Raw genomic sequence first — 18,611 nt, 5'->3', positions numbered from 1 at the left:
GGGTGGCGAAATTTTGTGCCGGTGAGTGTAGATCAAAACTTACCTCTCTAATACGGTCCCTAATTGGCGAGGGATTGCTTACCATCGATGAATTGCTTACCATCGATGGATGATTGCTTACCATCGATGGATGATTGCTTACCATGGATGAATGATTGCTTACCATCGATGGATGATTGCTTACCATGGATGGATGATTGCTTTCCATCGATGGATTGCTTACCATCGATCGATTGCTTACCATCGATGGATGATTGCTTATCATCGATGGATCAGTTTCGTCGACTTCCTCAATTGTCATAAGCCGTTGGCTAAAATAAAATACAAAATTAAAGTAGAAATCCATCCATAGCATAATGAATCATTGATGACTCTACAAGGTATGATAGTCTGAGTGTGACTTATAACGCTTAAAGTTTATAGAGAAGGTAATGAAGGAAGAAATGACAAAACACCGACATTCATCAAATATTAACTGAAAATCGCGATTCAGAGGACTGGACTGCGCTCCGTATTCTAATTGAAAAGTAAGATTGTTTTGCCTAAACATTACAACTGAATAAAAATGGTATACATTTTTATTTTATAGTCGTATTACTCCGTAGAGTAACCAGGTGCATTTTCCGTTGGAACTTTACCGAGCCGTCTGGGATGTGAAATGCATAGTGTAGAATTCCTTCCCTTTGTCTTCACTGCAGCATCCATTTGGCTTGCAAATTGTAGAAGCCTTGGAGGTGTCAACAGGGAAATGTACCAATAAGTTTTCAATTTAAAAATCTTTTAGTAATATTTTTAATATTTTCAATGTTATTAATTTTGCTATTAGGATTGAAAACTAACTTCATCTTTCAATTGCCAGATGACGCTAGTCACCTAATACCTTCACTTCGGTTGCAATGGGTGGGAAAGACTCTCGACGCTAGTCAATTAGGGTATGGAGAACAGTGCCTACGTTCTTTCCGATGAGGCTCCAATAAGAGCCGAAAATCGCGATTCAGAGGAATGGACTGCGCTCCGTATTCTAATTGAAAAGTAAGATTGTTTTGCCTTCGCATTGCAACTAAATAACAATGGTATACATTTTTATTTTATAGTCGTATTACTCCGTAGAGTAACCAGGTGCATTTTCCGTTGGAACTTTACCGAGCTGCAAACGGGGGATGTGAATTGCATAGTGTAGAATTCCTTCCCTTTGTCTTCACTGCAGCATCCATTTGGCATGCAAATTGTAGAAGCCTTGGATGTGTCACCAGGGAAATGTACCAATAAGTTTTCAATTTAAAAATCTTTTAGTAATATTTTTAATATTTTCAATGTTATTAATTTTGCTATTAGGATTGAAAACTAACTTCATCTTTCAATTGCCAGATGACGCTAGTCACCTAATACCTTCACTTCGGTTGCAATGGGTGGGAAAGACTCTCGACGCTAGTCAATTAGGGTATGGAGAACAGTGCCTACGTTCTTTCCGATGAGGTTCCAATAAGAGCCGAAAATCGCGATTCAGAGGACTGGACTGCGCTCCGTATTCTAATTGAAAAGTAAGATTGTTTTGCCTTCGCATTGCAACTGAATAAAAATGGTATATATTTTTATTTTATAGTCGTATTACTCCGTAGAGTAACCAGGTGCATTTTCCGTTGGAACTTTACCGAGCTGCAGACGGGGGATGTGAATTGCATAGTGTAGAATTCCTTCCCTTTGTCTTCACTGCAGCATCCATTTGGTTTGCAAATTGTAGAAGCCTTGGAGGTGTCACCAGGGAAATATACCAATAAGTTTTCAATTTAAAAATCTTTTAGTAATATTTTTAATATTTTCAATATTATTAATTTTGCTATTAGGATTGAAAACTAACTTCATTAACTGTTTTATTTCTGCTGTTAATAGTCTTTATTAGAGTAATGTCATGATATAGAAAGAGTGAGGTTCGGATGAGTTTTAAATGGCTTCTTTGCCACTTTGGATTGGACCTTACAAGGTCCAAACACAGCTGAGAAGCGGTTACACAATCATGTTTTGAATCATCGAGAAGATAATTTTTTCAACAAGATAGTAAAAACTTAGGAAGAAAAATGAATAAGAAGTCAAGACAATCAGGTCTTTTGTATATTACTGTAATTTGACCAGTCCATCTTGTTGGGAATCTTCCTCGTGATCTTCGGCCTTCCACCTTTCCTTGTCTAATGAGTCTTTCCATGTTTTCTGTGTTTGCTCTCATAACATGTCCAAAATATTTTAATTGTTGGAGATGGACTTTATGGAGAGTCGTTGGCTAACTTTTAGCTATCTTAAAATTGAATTATTTATCGTACGGTCTGGTCGATCCAAGGAATTCGTAACATTCGTCTCCAACAGAACATTGCAGTGGCGTCTATCTTTCTTCTTTTCGACTGTCCATTGTTTCGAGGGTCCAAGATTCAATGAAACAATGTGACTAGGTAAGCGGAATTTATCTCCAAGACCTTTGGATTACAAGACTCTAATGTTAATCACGTAGCATCAACAACTTTTTATATACTTGAAATAATATGAACATTGAATATACTTCTTCTAATCCAGGGCGCATCTGTTTTGAGATGGATGTTGAGAGTTGACTCATATGTTTTTGCAGAAATTGCTTGGAAATAACTCATATAATAATAATTGAGTTATCCTCCCACTCAAAAAGGTCCGGAACATTGTTTAAATAATCAAAATGTCGAAAAATGAACAAAAAATTAGATTTTTTTCTTCGTTTTTTGATTATAATTTTAAAAGTATTCATTTCCGAGAAAAGTTGTACTGACATAAAAGTAGCGTAAATAACTTTCCTACAAGATAGGATTGGTTAAAATTTTTAAAAATTGTCACCCTTTTTGCAAAGTAGCAATAATTGCGAAAAAAAAAACATAAAAAAACAAGTATTCGCATTTTACTTTTTTCAACCATTTATGCTACACTTATGACCTTCATATTTTACCCATAAAAACTTTATGATATTATAATAAAACAATACTGTAAATTTTATACCATTACCAATTACATTAAACCACTGTTTTTTTTTACAAATTTGAATTATAATTTTTTGTACTACAATATTTACATAATTTAATTATTATTTTCATTTATAACCAAAAATATAAATTGTGTGCTCTAATTTTCGTTATTTTTTAAATTTGTTTAAAAAATCACGAGGAAAAAGTTTTCCTGTAGTTGGCTGTACCATATATTACAAAAATGATAAATCCTTTATAAAAATTACACATTAAAATTAACAAATTAGTATACTTTTTATAAAGGATTTTATCGTTTTTGTTTAAAAAACATTGTTTAAACAATTGCATATGTTTAAAAATAATGTTTAAAAATAATAAACTTTCATTTTCTAAGTTAAAATATATGAACACAGAAAGTTTTTGCTAAAAATGTATTATTTCAAAGGACGAGTATGTGTTTTTTGCAATAAACAATTTTTTTATTTATATCGAAATGAACTAAAAATTAAAATTTATCAATACGTTATTCGTAACTTTCGCTTCGAGTTACATCGGTTTAAAAAAATGATAAAAATCGCTTCAGTAGAACCCAAGATAATGAAATTTTTTTATTTTTCCATTTTAAAAGTTTCCATTTTTTTTTTCAGCTCAATAATTAGTATTTTTTACTGATCCGGAATATGTTTATTATTTTTTTTAAGGTGTTTGTGATTTTAAAACATGAAAGTTTGTACATAGAAAGACCTTCAAATGACAAACATTTTGGCGCAAGAAAAAATCACCTATTGTTTATACTTTTGTTGTAAATGGCGCTCAACTTTCAAAGTCTGTATCTCAGAAACTACCGAACATAACCTAACTTTTTTTAAAAGAAGCGTTTTTAAATATACTCCATCTAATTTACTTACCGTTGCACGTCATCCGCGTCATAGCCCGTGACGTCACATGATACCAACACGAAATATTTAGGCGGTAGGTGTGTTCTTTTTTAGAATCATTTTGCCGAGTACACTGGCATTACAGCCACTAGACATATTTTATTATATACGCGTAGAAATAATATTTAAAGATTTCTATTAATGCTAACTTAAAGAAATACACAATAATATATTTCATTTAATTTGTATAAATGGATTATAAAGCGTTTGTATGAAGCACATTTGTTCAGAATACACTGTAACTATAATCGAACGAAGGTGATATTTTGGCATAAATTGGTAACATTTATTTGACAGTTGCGGTGATGACACTTCATATTTGTTTATATTCTTTACTATAAGTATTTGTTTCATTATATCTACTGTTTTTATTATGTACTTTAATGTAAGATTATAACTTAATTCTTGTTTTCTATTTCTAAAGTTTTTATTTATTTCCATTGAATATTAATTTGTTTTGCTGTATAATCCACTTCCGCAAAAATTGTGTGACGTATTTGATTTAAAATGAATTCAAGAATTTTTTGTAATTGGGCAACAATGTCAACTTAGATCTGTAACGTAGATAATGACGTGCAACGGTAAGTAAATTAGGCGGACTGTACCTTTCCAATGAGCTTTTATAAATTTAATTTGATCGCGTAGTTTAAAAGATATTTTATTTGTTTATAAGCAAAAAAAATAATGTTTATTTAAAAAAATTCCTGACGCCGTGCTATTTAACCGATTTTAATTTTGCAAAGGCACACTGTTCTTCTATATTTATGTAAAAAAATTTAACTTGCTCTCTGCTTTATTTTCAGTCCTGCAAAATTTTGAAAAATTGTATTTTTTTGCGAAATAATGTATCTTGCAAAATCTATTGAACCGATCTTAATGAAATTTACAGTATGTTTTATTATATCATACAGTTTTTCTGAGTGAAATATGAAGGTCCTAAGTGTAGCATAAATGGTTGAAAAAAGTAAAATACGAATACTTGTTTTTTATGGTTTTTTTGCAATTATTGCTATTTTGCAACAATGGTAACAATTTTTAAAAAATGTAACCAATCCTATCTTGTAGGAAATTTAATTACGCAACTTTTATGTCAGTGCATGTTTTCTCGAAAATTAATACTTTTTAAGTTATAATCAAACAACGAAGAAACAAAGCTAATTTTTTCTTCATTTTTTGACATTTTGATTATTTAAACAATGTTCCGTACCTTTCTGAGTGGGAGGATAACTCAATTATTATATTTCCAAGCAATTTTTGTAAAAAATAGGACTCACCTCTCAACATCCAACTGTACTCATATTTTTACAGATGCGTCCTGGACCGTTCTTAAAGTTTTGTTTTTCTATCGACGGCGACGGTTGGATTTCAACATGGCAATTTTTACTTTATTTATGGCAGCTCTAAAAAGTTGGATGGAGCTCTTCCGACTTTTTTTGAGGATAGGTCTCCAAAGTCGCCCATTCTCGAAAAACTAAATTTATGCCATAATTTTATCCCTCACTGTATAATTAATATAAAAGCGAATTAAATAATGATATTGACGGTGGGATTATGGACTTCTTACTATAATACTACGAATCAAAAAGTAATTAAACAATACCTGTAATTATTTTCCTCATTATTTTCAACATCTTCTTCATTTAACTCATCATCTTCCTCTTCCATGGCAAGGTTTGAACTAAAATCAACTGAAAACCAAATTCATCATGTAATAGGGCATTACTGAAAATATACATTTTGGTAGATGTACTCGATTTTCACAAGAGTACAAAATAAAAAAAAATATAAGATAACTTACATTCTTCATGTTCTTCTTCCGGTACATGTTCCCTCGGCAGGCTTAATGCATTTCTTCTACGACAACGAGACACAAAATCAATCTAAAAAAAAACAAATAGGATAATAGAATATATTTCTAAAATATACTTTAGATTGATATTTTACTGGGAAATTCGTTTAGGCCTTCCCTAATAGGGAACTTGACATTTTTTTATTTATTTATTTATTGTATTTGTCTACATATAGAAACAACGCATACCAAACATCAACCCTCAAATCGCAATATTTAATTTACAACGAGCATTTAAAGTTGTGATCGCCAGCTTTCCATTTTAAACAACACGAAAAGCTATGTGACGTCACGCTGCTCGTTCCAGGAAAAGAGAATAACGAACTGTCAGTCAACACTGAAAGAGAAACAACTGTTTGTATTTAAAAACATTGTGTTTTGAAGGTTATATAGATTTCGTTAGTGTATATTTCTTTTTATCTGTGCTTTAATAATATTGATAATAATAATCGAAGCAACCTGTGGGAGTTTTATGTCAGTTCTTCTATCAGGCGCGCCCCTGCGGCTAAATTTCAAAGCAATTGGTTAAATAGTTTAAAAGGTATTTAATTTGTTTATCCTAAATTAATTTTTTTTGCAACGCTATAAGTCAGAAAATGATGAACTTACACTAATACTTTGGATAGTTTATGAAAGAAGATTTATACTATTAATTTAATTTAAAAAAATGACAAAAAATATTTCTAAATACTGCAAAATTATTGTGCAAAAACATGTGAATTAAAAAAAAAGGGGGGCTAACTTCGTCCGTAATTGTCCTAGGACAATTATTGTTTTTCTTTCTAAATGTGTATAAAAATTCAGTCTTTCCAAATATGAAAAAAAACTTTTTCTACGGGTAACGGTTAAAAAGTTATTCTAATTGTTTATAAGTAAGCAAAAACCGACGTGTTTTTGCAAAATAATTTTACACTGTTTAAAATTACTTTTTGTCCTTTTTTTTTAATTAAGTCATTAGTATAAATGTTCTTACATAAACTGTTAGAAGACTTACTGTAACCTCATAATTTTCTGACTTATAGTGTTGCAAAAAAAATGAATTTGGGATAAACAAATTAAATAACTTTTAAACTATTTGACCAATTGCTTTGAAATTTAAAATATAATTTAAGCACCAGAAGTCTCAGCAATTCGTGTAATAAGAAGGTTCTAAGTTAATTTTTACATGTTATGAATATTTATAAAAACCCAAAATTTTTGATTTATTTTGCAATTTTCTAAGCAACCAATAAGGATAGACATATCTAGCGAAAGCCATATTGAAATTTTTTAGACGATTTATGAGTTTCTTACTCTCAAATTTCTTTAAAATGCTTAACTTTCTGGTAATAGACGAAAAAAGCGAAAATTTACCGTTTTTTTATCTTCATTTGTTTATATCATCATGTATATCATTGTATATCATCTAATATATATAATCTATGTATATCATCAAAATCGGCTGCAGGAAACATATAGGTTATTAATATAGATGTCCATACTACTCAAAAAATTTGGTTTCGGCCTGGAGGGGGATGTGTCACGAGAAAAATCTTATTTCCCTGGACTATCGATGGATTTTTCTATAACCCTTTTATGCAGTAGAGGTGGTCGTTAGTGCCAAAGTTTTTCCTAAAACCTGTGTGTTCTTTTGGTTGATAAAAATCTAATTTTGTTTCCAGTCTATTTCTTATTATTCTTGTATTCACTATTCTATAATATTCAATTCACTATTCAATAACTGGTAGAGGTGGTTTAATAGGCTATGGGTCGGTCATTCTGGAGGTCTGTTGGATCGCCCTTTTTGTGTAATAAGATGGTAAGTGCACTGTGCCATCTTGTAGGTGTTTCACTTTGGTGCAGACATAACTTGAACAGTTCCTTTATGTTCATTAAAAGTCTGTTTCCTCCAACCTTTACGGCTTCTAAAACGATATTGTCTTCTCCCGGAGCTTTATTCCTTTTCATTTTCCCCAATGCGTTCTTTATTTCGTCTGTTGTTATATCAGGCATTCTGATCCTTGGTTTACTAATCTTTTTCCTGAATCGTCTAGTGGCTCACCTTGGTTTTGTTAGCTGTGGTATAGTTCTGTATAGAAGTCTTCTACTACCCGTAATAGTTCATCTCTGTTGGTGATGATCCGTTTAGATATACTTTGAGAAAATTAGTAAAAGCCAGGAAACGTTTTTTAGCAGTTATTTTATTGCTGAAATCGAATGTTAAGATTGTATATGACACATTCCATGTCAAATCACTCACGCCCGATTTCACCAACGATACCTAAATATTTAAGAATTACCTAAGGGGGTTTAGGTACTTCCTAACTCTAAAACGGATTTCACCATACGATAAGTATTGCCTAAACCGCTTAAGCATTACCTTACGGTAGGATACGTTTTTCGATCTCCCTAAACTTTAGGTATTACTTATCGTTGACAGTCAGGTTATATTTTTACAATTTTGACTAATGTACTTGTGACGTTTGTCAATAATTTGCAATTTACCTGAATTTTTCTGTTATTCTGTAATATTAGGTATATTAGTTGTAATTGTGTATTTTATTTTATATTAATAATATATTATGTGTTGGAAAATATAGAAAATCATTTAGAGTTTTTTACAGGTCTATTGACAAAATTATGTAGTCTACCTACTACCTAACAAACTAGTTTTGTGTTTCAAAAACCCATTCATGATATCATTAAAAGTGTGTCATTAAAAATTAATAATAAAAGAAACAAGTTTCAACATATTATTTATTTTAAAATGATTTCATTAATGACAATTCAACTAACTTTCATTTTTCGTCATACCTATGTGAAATTTACAACTCTTTTCTTTTCCTCCATTTCCCTGTACAAATAACATACAAAACTTAATTCACAAATAACTAACTATGTACTAAATAAAATAACTAAACAGTACAAAACTGAATAAAACCATGCACTGTTATCCTTAATGGCAATTACGGTTCATTCTCTTTAATTCTTGACTAAACTGGAAAGGTGGCGCCACTAAAGACTTTTCCAAATGCGCATGTCATCGCATCTGCAGAAACTGCAACAGCGTTGCCACATATAGTAGATTTCTACTTTTTTGGTAGATTTTTGATATTGTTTAAAAAATTCTAGTATATAGACAATATTTTTTAGTAAATTTTTGGTATATTTCAACATTTTGTTATGACTGAAAAGAAATTTGCTTGTTATAGTATTTACCCCATTTCTAAATTAGTTTTCAGACATTTTGTTACAATTTCCCAATGTCATTACCGAAAATAAGATTCAGGACGTAGATGATGAATTTACAGAGAAATGAAACTGGATTCTGGTTCAGTTTCAACAAACTTGCAGATTTCAAGTAGCAGTGTAAGCAGTATATAAGGTGTTATTGAAGAGTTATGGCATTTGGTGAGCCTAAGAAGCTAACGATGGAAAACTAAAATATCTAAGCATATATGTAACTTTGCAAAACAAAAAATGTTGTGTGTACGTGTTTCCAATGTAAAATGCGAAAGAATTGTGTGAAGAATTTGATCCTGACATGCAGAAATCAGTGGATGACAAAATATTATATACAAATATTAAATATGAAACTGATAAAAATTAATTAGTTTTTTCCCAGTTAAAATCTAAAAAAGTTTGGTTTTTTTACAAATATTCATATTATATTAATTTCTAGTTAGTCAGCTGTTGTTTTTATTATAAAAAGTCCTACATTATATACAAATACGTTAATAAAGTTTTATAGTATATTTCAGTTTTTGATTTAGTAGATTTTAGCTAAACTTACAGACTTACAGTAGATTTTCTAAATAAAATGTGGCAACGCTGTGCAGAAATGTCATTTTATTTTGTCTTGTCAATGGCATCTGGTGACATCGTTGTTTGTTTACATACGCGTTTGGATTTATTTTCTTAAATTGTTTTTTTTTACTTTTTACTTATAGATTAGCTTAACAAAGACTTTTGTTCTCTTACTATAAAGTAAAATATTCAGTTTGTGTGCAAATTTTTGAATAAATGGTGTTTAAATGCTGTGTACCAAACAGGACTGAGAAGTAAGGAATATTCTTTTGGGTTACTTTGCATCCATGTAATTTAAAAATTTTGTGTTAATTTCGGCGCTGCCTTAATGTCATGATTGATGTGTTTATAAACTCGGCAATGTTACAAAAAGATACTGGAAATATTTTAATTTTATTATGAGCTTTAATTTTGGTACTTTCCTGTAAATTGTGCCGTTAATTTTTTAAATAAACATTTTAATTTTTGAATTTTGTTTTTCTACCTTTCCTATTGTATGAACTATATTTATAATTGCATTAAAAGACTCCATAATGTAATGCAAATTACAAAAAATAATCGCTAATGTAAGAAACAATTGTCGATTATTTTTATTTTTTATGTTTATGTGTGAAGATTATTTTTATAATTTGCATTATGCTATAGAATCCTGTTTTACTACAATAATTAGCAACAAAGCTTATTTGAACGTTTAAAATTCCCGCCATTGTCCATTTAGTTCATGACTAAACCGGACAGAGGGCGCTGTATACATTGCAATTTTACGTATTAAAGAGTTGCCTATCTATTCTACTTATATATACCTTATCTATGGAATAAAACCAACTTGGCAAACAAACAATAATGACAAATAATCGAAAAAGTAATGTAATGTCATCTGATTCTTCTTTTTATTTATCAAAAATAGTTCAAACGTACCCGAATTAATACCTAGGAAAGAATTTCCTAGATAAGCAGTTCTCTTACTTGTGAAACGCTATTGTTCTTAAGTATAGACTTAGGAAGTGCCTATCGATAAGAATTACTTAATAAGGCAACTGCTTAGGTATCGTTGGTGAAATCGGACATCAGACAAAAACTTGTTGATCTCCGATTTGTCTGAAACTTGGTGTATAGCTTTTGCGGAACGTAAAAATAAGTCATTTAAGCCCGAATAGTCTTCTTCCGGTTTTTTTTTTCTCAAAATATCATTTTAAGTGATTTTACAGTGATTTGGTATTTATTTAAACAAATTTGTACATTTTATCATAATGGAAAAAATAATGTTTGAATAGAAGGGAATCAAAAATGTCATTATAAGGCATTATAACTAGAATTTTTTATTCAAAACAAGTTTTTGGCCAAATTTTAGTATAAAAAACGTTAAAATACCGTTTTTTACATTTTCCTCCATTCCCAAAATACATATACTTCGATTTGGCTAAAAATTTGCCCATATAGCAAAAACACTGGACATATAGCCAAAACACTGGATTTTAAGTGGTTAAAAGGATTTTAAAATAAAACTTTTAAAATACAAAAAAAAGTTATATGCGCTAATATCAGAGTCAAAAATATAATAGTCCAGTAGGGATATTTTTTTAATGTTCCGGAAGATGTCACCATACATTATTGTGTCGTTCAAAACCTCAATACGACCAAAGAAATTTCGTCGGTATTGAAAAAAACATTGTTTCGCCAAAAAAGTGCTACGTTTAGAAGATGGCAATAGATCATTATTGGACACGGAAACCAAAATAATGGCGTACCGAAGAGATAGACCTCGCTATATGTACTAAAACATATGGCAAACGTTAACTGATTAGAGCAAAATTGTGGGCAATTATGACATTAGAAATTTGAGTTCACCTATAGGTTGGAAAATCTGCATTGGAAGTTATGAGTAGCTTAATTCTAAACCTAAATAACTTTGTATACATACTCTGCTATTTTCTTCTTCATTTTCATCAACCGTGGTATTTGGTCCAGAGTCAGATACAACATTTCTTCTGCTACTTCGCCTGCTGAAGGAAATATAGTCTGGACTATTTAACAGGGGGGAATTTGGACTGTTTTCAACAGGATTTTCTTCAGAAGCTCGACTAGTACTTGGGCTTCCACTTGTTCTGTTCATGGACATCCCTGTTGGAATACTGTTTCGAGCGAAATTTGGTCTGCTGCTGTTGGAACTAGTAGACCTGCTACTTTCTAAGTCTAAGTCATTAAAGCGTGAAAGCGTTATGGTTGGGTTTTGTATCACCGTTCCATTTACAGTATGTGGCTTGACACTTAAAGTTTTTGGATCTGAAAAATTAAAGAAATAATAATGTATGTTGTTCTGAAGCTATTTGCTTGTGGAATTTTTATAATTAACTATTTTGATTGGGAAATAAGCCACAATTAATTTGAAAAACTAATTTTATTAACGTTTCGACGCCCAAATCGGATGTCGTTGTCAAAATACAAAATATTGGACATCTTGGATATTAGTGCACCCTAATATGTCTGTGTAGATTTTGGCATTGGATCCGACCATCACTTGTAACACCGTTGCCGTATCCTCTATTTTTTTATACTATCACGTTACAATTTTTTGTGATATACACGAGCGGGGCACCCTCAAAAAAGCGTTTAGTTTTCGAGATACTGATCACGGAGGGGTGAATGGCTAATTTTATTCATACTTTATATTTTCGAGGGTGCTGAAAACGAAAATGATGTTTATTTTGAATTTTATGTGGGGGAACATTGTCAAAATCGCAATTTTAACCTAAAAATAAAAAAAAATGAAATCACGTTTTTTGCGTTTACCTCGCTACATCTCTGTTCCATTTTAATATTTTTTCTGAAATTTTTACAGTATACAGCTCCAATATTTCTGAAGACAAAGGTACCTGCTTCAAGTTTTTATTCTTATCATGATAAAGGTTATGAATTTTTCAAAGAAAGAGGTGCGGATTTGTGCATTGCAAAGTTTAATCGTAAAAGTTGTGTGACGAAGTTTAAAATTTAGCTTCTTAATCACGTTTATTTGAAAGTAGAGAGTACAAAGAAGTTTTCTGGTAAGTTTTAGATCAAAATGTTTTATAGAAAAAAAATAGTGCAACTTTTAATGTTGGCCATTAGAAATCCCCAATATCACGCTTATTTTTTGAGGGCAGACAATCTAGGTCTAATTTCTCACCTTTAGTACTATCCTTGGATTATAAGCTTTCATTTGACACCTCATTTGTCATTCTACCTAGTATAATGACAGAGAAGTAAACGTTCTTATTCTATTATTCTTGTAGGTACATTTAACATTGATTGAAATTATGAAAGAAATGACATGGCAACACTGTGACGCACAAACATAAGATTCAGCTGTGAGTTACATAGGGTACACTACTATCCAAGATGTCCAAAATATTACTAGTTGCTTAGTAAAAAATTCTTCTAATAATTTATTTAATCTGACTCATATATATATATATATATATATATATATACATATTAACCAGCAATAGGAAGCCAAAATGTGAACATTCTACGGCTTATTCACAGCCCTCCAGCCTTTTCGAAGCCCGATTTTGGGCTTCGTATGATTTTCTTGTCGTTCTTAGACTTACAGGGGGAAGGGGAAGGAGCTGGTCGAACACACACATGTATTGGGGGGTTACTAATAGCTTGCCGTCTTTAAGTTGCCCAAAGTTCGCATATATAATGAGTAAATATTAGAAAACCTGCAATTTTTCGGGCTTCATAATGATGGAGTTTATATCTATATATACACCATTTAGTGCAAGCTTTTGCCGCGGAGTCGCTGTTGTAGTCGGTGTATATGTTTTTATACAGATTTATGTTTTAAGCATTTTACGAAGCCCTAAAAAAGGCAACATGGCAATATCATATGTTTTAATTTTTCATCTTAAAGATAACAAATCTGTGATTATACATTGTGTTTGATTGAATACGTTGTGCGGGCCTTGTGCGTCCCCAATGAAGCGTTCGCAATGAATAGTAGCAATGGTAAATGCTAGTCATGAAGATGAAATCAGGACAAATGGAAGTGAGGTGAGTATATTTTTTAAATAGATAAATTCAATAAATTTCACATAAACCACCCATATGACTCCGCTTTACAGTCGAAATTTATAATTAATTACATCTCATAGCCCAACTAATTTAAGTGTACCACAATTTAAGTGAAAATCAGACTGGTTAACTCAACAAGATTAAATCCACATGTTTTAAAACTACTTTTTTAAGATCGATTCATGGATTTATATCACATTACTTGCACATATTTATACAAACAAGTACTATTTTTAAAAGGATAACAAATATAGGTCCTATTTTGTGTTGTAGAGGCTGGTAAAATCCGAATTGGACAAGCTTTGTTGGAGAAAGTCCCTGTTTTCTTTCAAATTTATGACAGTAGAATAGAAAAATTATATTAAAAATTCAAATATATTTCATTTGCTTTTTTTATATCAAGATTAATGGAATTAGAGATCGTAAACAAAATTTTTTGGTTAGGTCAACCGGAGGATAAACTCACTTAACATGAGGTTTCAGATTAATGTGTAGGAGTGCTAACATAAGTGCACTTAAGTTAAAAAGTTAAGCTAATTTTTTATATTTACTTCATAAATGTACATATCTTTTGAAGAAAACACCCGAAACATACCCGAATCTTCATCGATGTTTTTGAAAATAAGTTGAAAATATTTGTAATTGAATTCTTTCAAAAATAAGTGAAAATTAAGCACTATCGTTTTATTTTTTTTTTTCAGTCATATAGTTTTGAAATATTTGACTTTTTAATTTATTGTTTGATGTAGCAGCTAAAAAGCTAAAAATCTGGACGATTTGCATGATCAACATCTTTATTACAAAATAGAAACTAGCTTTTAACTACAAAACGTATGTTTTTACAATTATAATTTATTATTATGGCTCAAGCACCCAATCTGATTCAATTAAACTAATGGCATTTCTGGAATCAACAAATGATTTTATTTTAAGGCAAGCAGTTTTAAAATCTCTTTTTCTAGTTCTTTAAAACCAGTGTAATAAAAAATATATTAACTAAGCGCGGACCACTGACTTATGCAAGGTATTTGCGGTTTTTTTTTTATTTATTTAAGGGTTATTGTTTATCGAAAAATTAACTTTCTTGTCTATAGCTGTAGCAAATTCTTTTTTCATTTTTGAGATCCGAAAATAACAGTTTTTTTTTTAAATATAATGTATTAGAATATTCGAATAAAATTCGGTATGCATTTGTTGCGCAAGCCTCTGTTCTAGCCGGTATATAAACCGGATATATTACCCAGACCCAGATATATATGCTGTACGCATTTTACGACGCCCTAAATCTGTTACGTAGTAACACAACATGTTTTCATTTTTCTCGATAAAGATATTAGATCATTTGTTTAATATCACCTTCTAATGAATAGGTTGTGCCGGCATAACGAGATGAAGCGATCTCAAAGAATGCTAGCGATGGCCAAAATAAATGCCAATCAAAACGGCATTAATGAAAATGAGGTACGGACATTTTTTTAGAATTGATCAAAAATTCACTACCTGTGAAATATTCACTGTGAACAAAATCTTAAATTTACTATTATGTTAATATTAAAAAAATAAACGGTGAATGGTAAACTGGTAATGAGATTTTATATAAGTAAGTAGTTGCTAGTAGCAACTAGGCATCTTGTTAATATATAATTTTTATTTCAATTATTTAAAAAATCAAATAATTAAACGTCTTCTATAAATACATTAGTTAATATTGACAATTTAATTAAATAAATAAATTATTATTTTTATCTATGAATAAAATGCAAACAAAAAATTGCAATAAATTAAAAATACAATAAGAATAAGGTTTATTATTCTATTTTATTATTATATTTGAAGACACAAGTTCATGAAGGGTGTATGTGACAATTTTTTCAAAATATGTTTTTTATGTTAAAAGTACGTTGTTCGAACCTAGAGATCTTTCAAAGAAGTCAAACACGTTTTAAAATTAATATTTTCTAGAGTGTAAAGGATCTATGTACACAGTAAATTTTTAAAATGTAACTGCATAAAGGACCTATGTACACAATTACATATTATACAGTGATGAGCGCGCTAATAACCGGCAAAATAGCGCAAAAAATGGAAAACATACTAAATTGTGAGATAAAAAAAGATAAAGCTAGTCGAGCTGGGATATTTAGCGATATTAACCTATACATTTACATTATATTGATGGTTTCCCACCTTTACACGTATCAGAGGAGTATGTCAACTAAAACTGTAACTGTGACAGTGGCATTTCTTAAACTCGTCCGATACGTTTAAAGGTGATAAACAATCAATATAATGTCAATCTATAAGTTACTATCGCTAAATTTAACACCTCCATTAGTGTTCGTCTCTTTTTTCTCACAACTTAATATGTTTTTCATCTTTTGCGCTATTTTGCCGGTTATTAGTACGCCCATCACTGTATAAAAAATATATAATAAATTATTATTTTAAATATTATTAACAAATATATTAGTTTTAGGACTACATATTCTATAAATTTACTATATTTTGATCTTATAGTAAAAAAATTCTAGTATAAAAATTTTAACATCATTTTTCTCAATAACTTAAAAGTGTGACATATTATTTTCTCGCACATAACTCGAAAAGTATTAACTTCGTGAAAAAATGCTATAGAATAGAACAAAAGTTACTTATAATTAGTCAGTTTATCCATTTCTGGACTTATTTTAAACGTATATTTTTCACCCCCGAGAAGAGGTGAAACTCACCCACAGGTCAAAAGCACACATTGGCACAATATACAAAGGAAGTGCTATTTAATATGTTCACAATATACAAGGTGTTTTATAAAATAAATAAACGACTGTTACAATAAAAGTAAAACTCGACAGATTTTTTGAATTATTTTTCGAAATAAAATAATGTTGATGAACACACTATACAAAACATGTAGAACTATAATCAATTTTTTTGTAGAAAAGAAAAGTAACGCTGGGCGTGAACGGTGGTCTAAGGCAGAAAAGTCACTAGTATGTCATTATTTTAAGGATCATATTCAGAAGAAAATTGCGCCCAAAACAGGCGAGTGTGCAGAATGCATCCCTAAATATAAGGACTTTCCAAAGAATAAAGACTGGCTGAAAATAAAGACTTTAGTGTATAATACTTTTAGAGCAAAATGACCCATTTTACCATTTTTCATTTTAAATTAGAAATGTTTATTAGTTTAACCGAATGCATTTTTCTTTAATAGTTATATAATAAGATATTTTACTTTTTCTTTAGTTTATTTCTATTTTTACACACATGTTTGTTCTACCGAATATAACCTTTTTTTTAAATAGGATGTGTTAAATTAATAAACCATTTTATCACATTGTCAGACTTTTCAATATGCATTTGATCCTATTACCAGTCGTTCCCAAACTTTTTGTTTCTCATGGCTTTACAGATTAATCCATTGAAGTTAATCACAAATAATACAAATTAACATTGGGAGTGAGTTTGTTGACCATTAAGACGATGGGTATTATTTTCGGCTGCAATGCTCTTCAAATGGGGATTAATTGTTTTTTTTCGAATCCTGAAAAAACTAATAAGTATTTTTGAAAAATTTAAACGCAGAATGAAAGATTACGTTATTAGCGAGGGCAGAAAGTCCCTGAGAACTTCTATAATGTTTATTTTAATAAGTTACAGGGGTGAAAAACTAAGAGAAAATTTAGTGTGATTTTTAATTTCAAATATCTCATTCAAAATAAACTTTTTATTTATTCTAAGGGACTTTCGGCCCTTGGCAATAATTCCGTCTTTCATTCTGCGTTTAAATTTTTCAAAAATATTTATTGTTTTTTTCAGGATTCGAAAAAAATGAATACAATGTCCGTGGTAATATTTTCCAAATCTATCTTTGTCTTACAACGCACTCAGTCGAATAGAATATTGTCAGCATATTGCTTGTCAGACAGCGACAATCAGTGACAATTTTAAATATTTGACATGGCATCAGGAATATTTTGAGTTGTTGATTAAATAATATTGATATACATATAGTGTATTTGACAAATAATTGATTTAAGACGTGAACTTAATAAAAAGTTGTTTATTGTGTATTATTTGTGGAAGGTCCAAGGAGAGAATACATCAGGATAATATATTCTGTGATCCAAGTATTTTGTTGTTGAAGATGTTCAAAATTGTAAGCGTTCCATAGTAACAATATATTATTAAAAAATCACTTTAACATTTTTTCTCTTTTCTCGATTGAGTATTAGTTTTTGTTGTACATATAAATTATTACAATCAGTGAATACCTAGTTAGTGAAAAAATTATCACATTTATTAACTGAATTAATAATTTGCAATTATACAAATAGCAGTTATCCAAGAACATTTAAAAGCCATCTCTTTAAAGTTAATCATGACATTGTCAAGTAGAATGACATTCTAGTAATGTTTACATATCCATACCAGTGTGAATTTTAATACACGTAATTTGCCGTGTAAAGACAGAAAAAGTAGGGATAGCCGTAAAATATTTGCGAATTATGTACCGATGGCCTTAAACAATAATTGAAGAGTGGAAATTCAAAATGGTCTAATTCCATTTTAGTCACATTTGACTTGTAACTGTTGTGAATTTCAACTTCCAAAGGACTTGACCAACACTCATTAGGAGTCCCTGCTATAAACTAAAGAACCAACAAAAAACATATAATGCGTGATCCCATGTAAAGAGCACACAGTCAATTCAAAGCCCGGGTCGTAAAGTAAGCTGGCAACACAGCAGGGCTTCCTAAAATGTATTAAGTATACTTTTTTACACATTTGGGCTTCGATTTGCTGGATTATACTCCGGGCTACTAATAGTCTATTTAGTACATATAAAAAAATAAATGAAGGAAATTATTTCCCCTCTCAGGTTTCTCTTGATAAGCTCGTTACCCTGATCATTTTAATAGAAAATACACTCCTATAAGATGAATATTTCACCCGGGCTGTGGGTTGTCTGTTAAGTATTCCGGGCTTCTAATTGTCCGATTGGTA

General features: G+C 30.5%; 1 protein-coding gene and 1 long non-coding RNA gene across 4 annotated transcripts in view; one reads left to right on the top strand and one right to left on the bottom strand.

The window, feature by feature from the left end:
• Positions 1-18,611, bottom strand: part of LOC114334747 (histone H3.v1) — a 109,029-nt gene that overhangs the window by 76,967 nt on the left and 13,451 nt on the right. For all 3 annotated transcript variants that reach the window (XM_028284836.2, XM_028284837.2, XM_028284835.2), the window contains exons 4-7: positions 11,473-11,834; positions 5,715-5,796; positions 5,517-5,604; positions 44-311 (exon numbers count right to left, since the gene is read on the bottom strand). In XM_028284836.2, the coding sequence (XP_028140637.1) occupies positions 44-311; positions 5,517-5,604; positions 5,715-5,796; positions 11,473-11,834 (800 nt within the window). The remainder of the gene's footprint in view (positions 1-43; positions 312-5,516; positions 5,605-5,714; positions 5,797-11,472; positions 11,835-18,611) is intronic.
• On the top strand, positions 13,416-16,849 carry LOC126878897 (uncharacterized). Its single transcript, XR_007695865.1, has 2 exons — positions 13,416-13,583; positions 16,542-16,849. It is a non-coding gene; the product is annotated as an uncharacterized LOC126878897 (long non-coding RNA).

This window comes from Diabrotica virgifera, chromosome 1, assembly GCF_917563875.1.
Source record: "Diabrotica virgifera virgifera chromosome 1, PGI_DIABVI_V3a".
NCBI lineage: Eukaryota > Metazoa > Arthropoda > Insecta > Coleoptera > Chrysomelidae > Diabrotica > Diabrotica virgifera.
The sequence above is the reverse complement of the archived record's forward strand: the minus strand, read 5'-3'. Positions and strand labels throughout refer to the sequence as shown.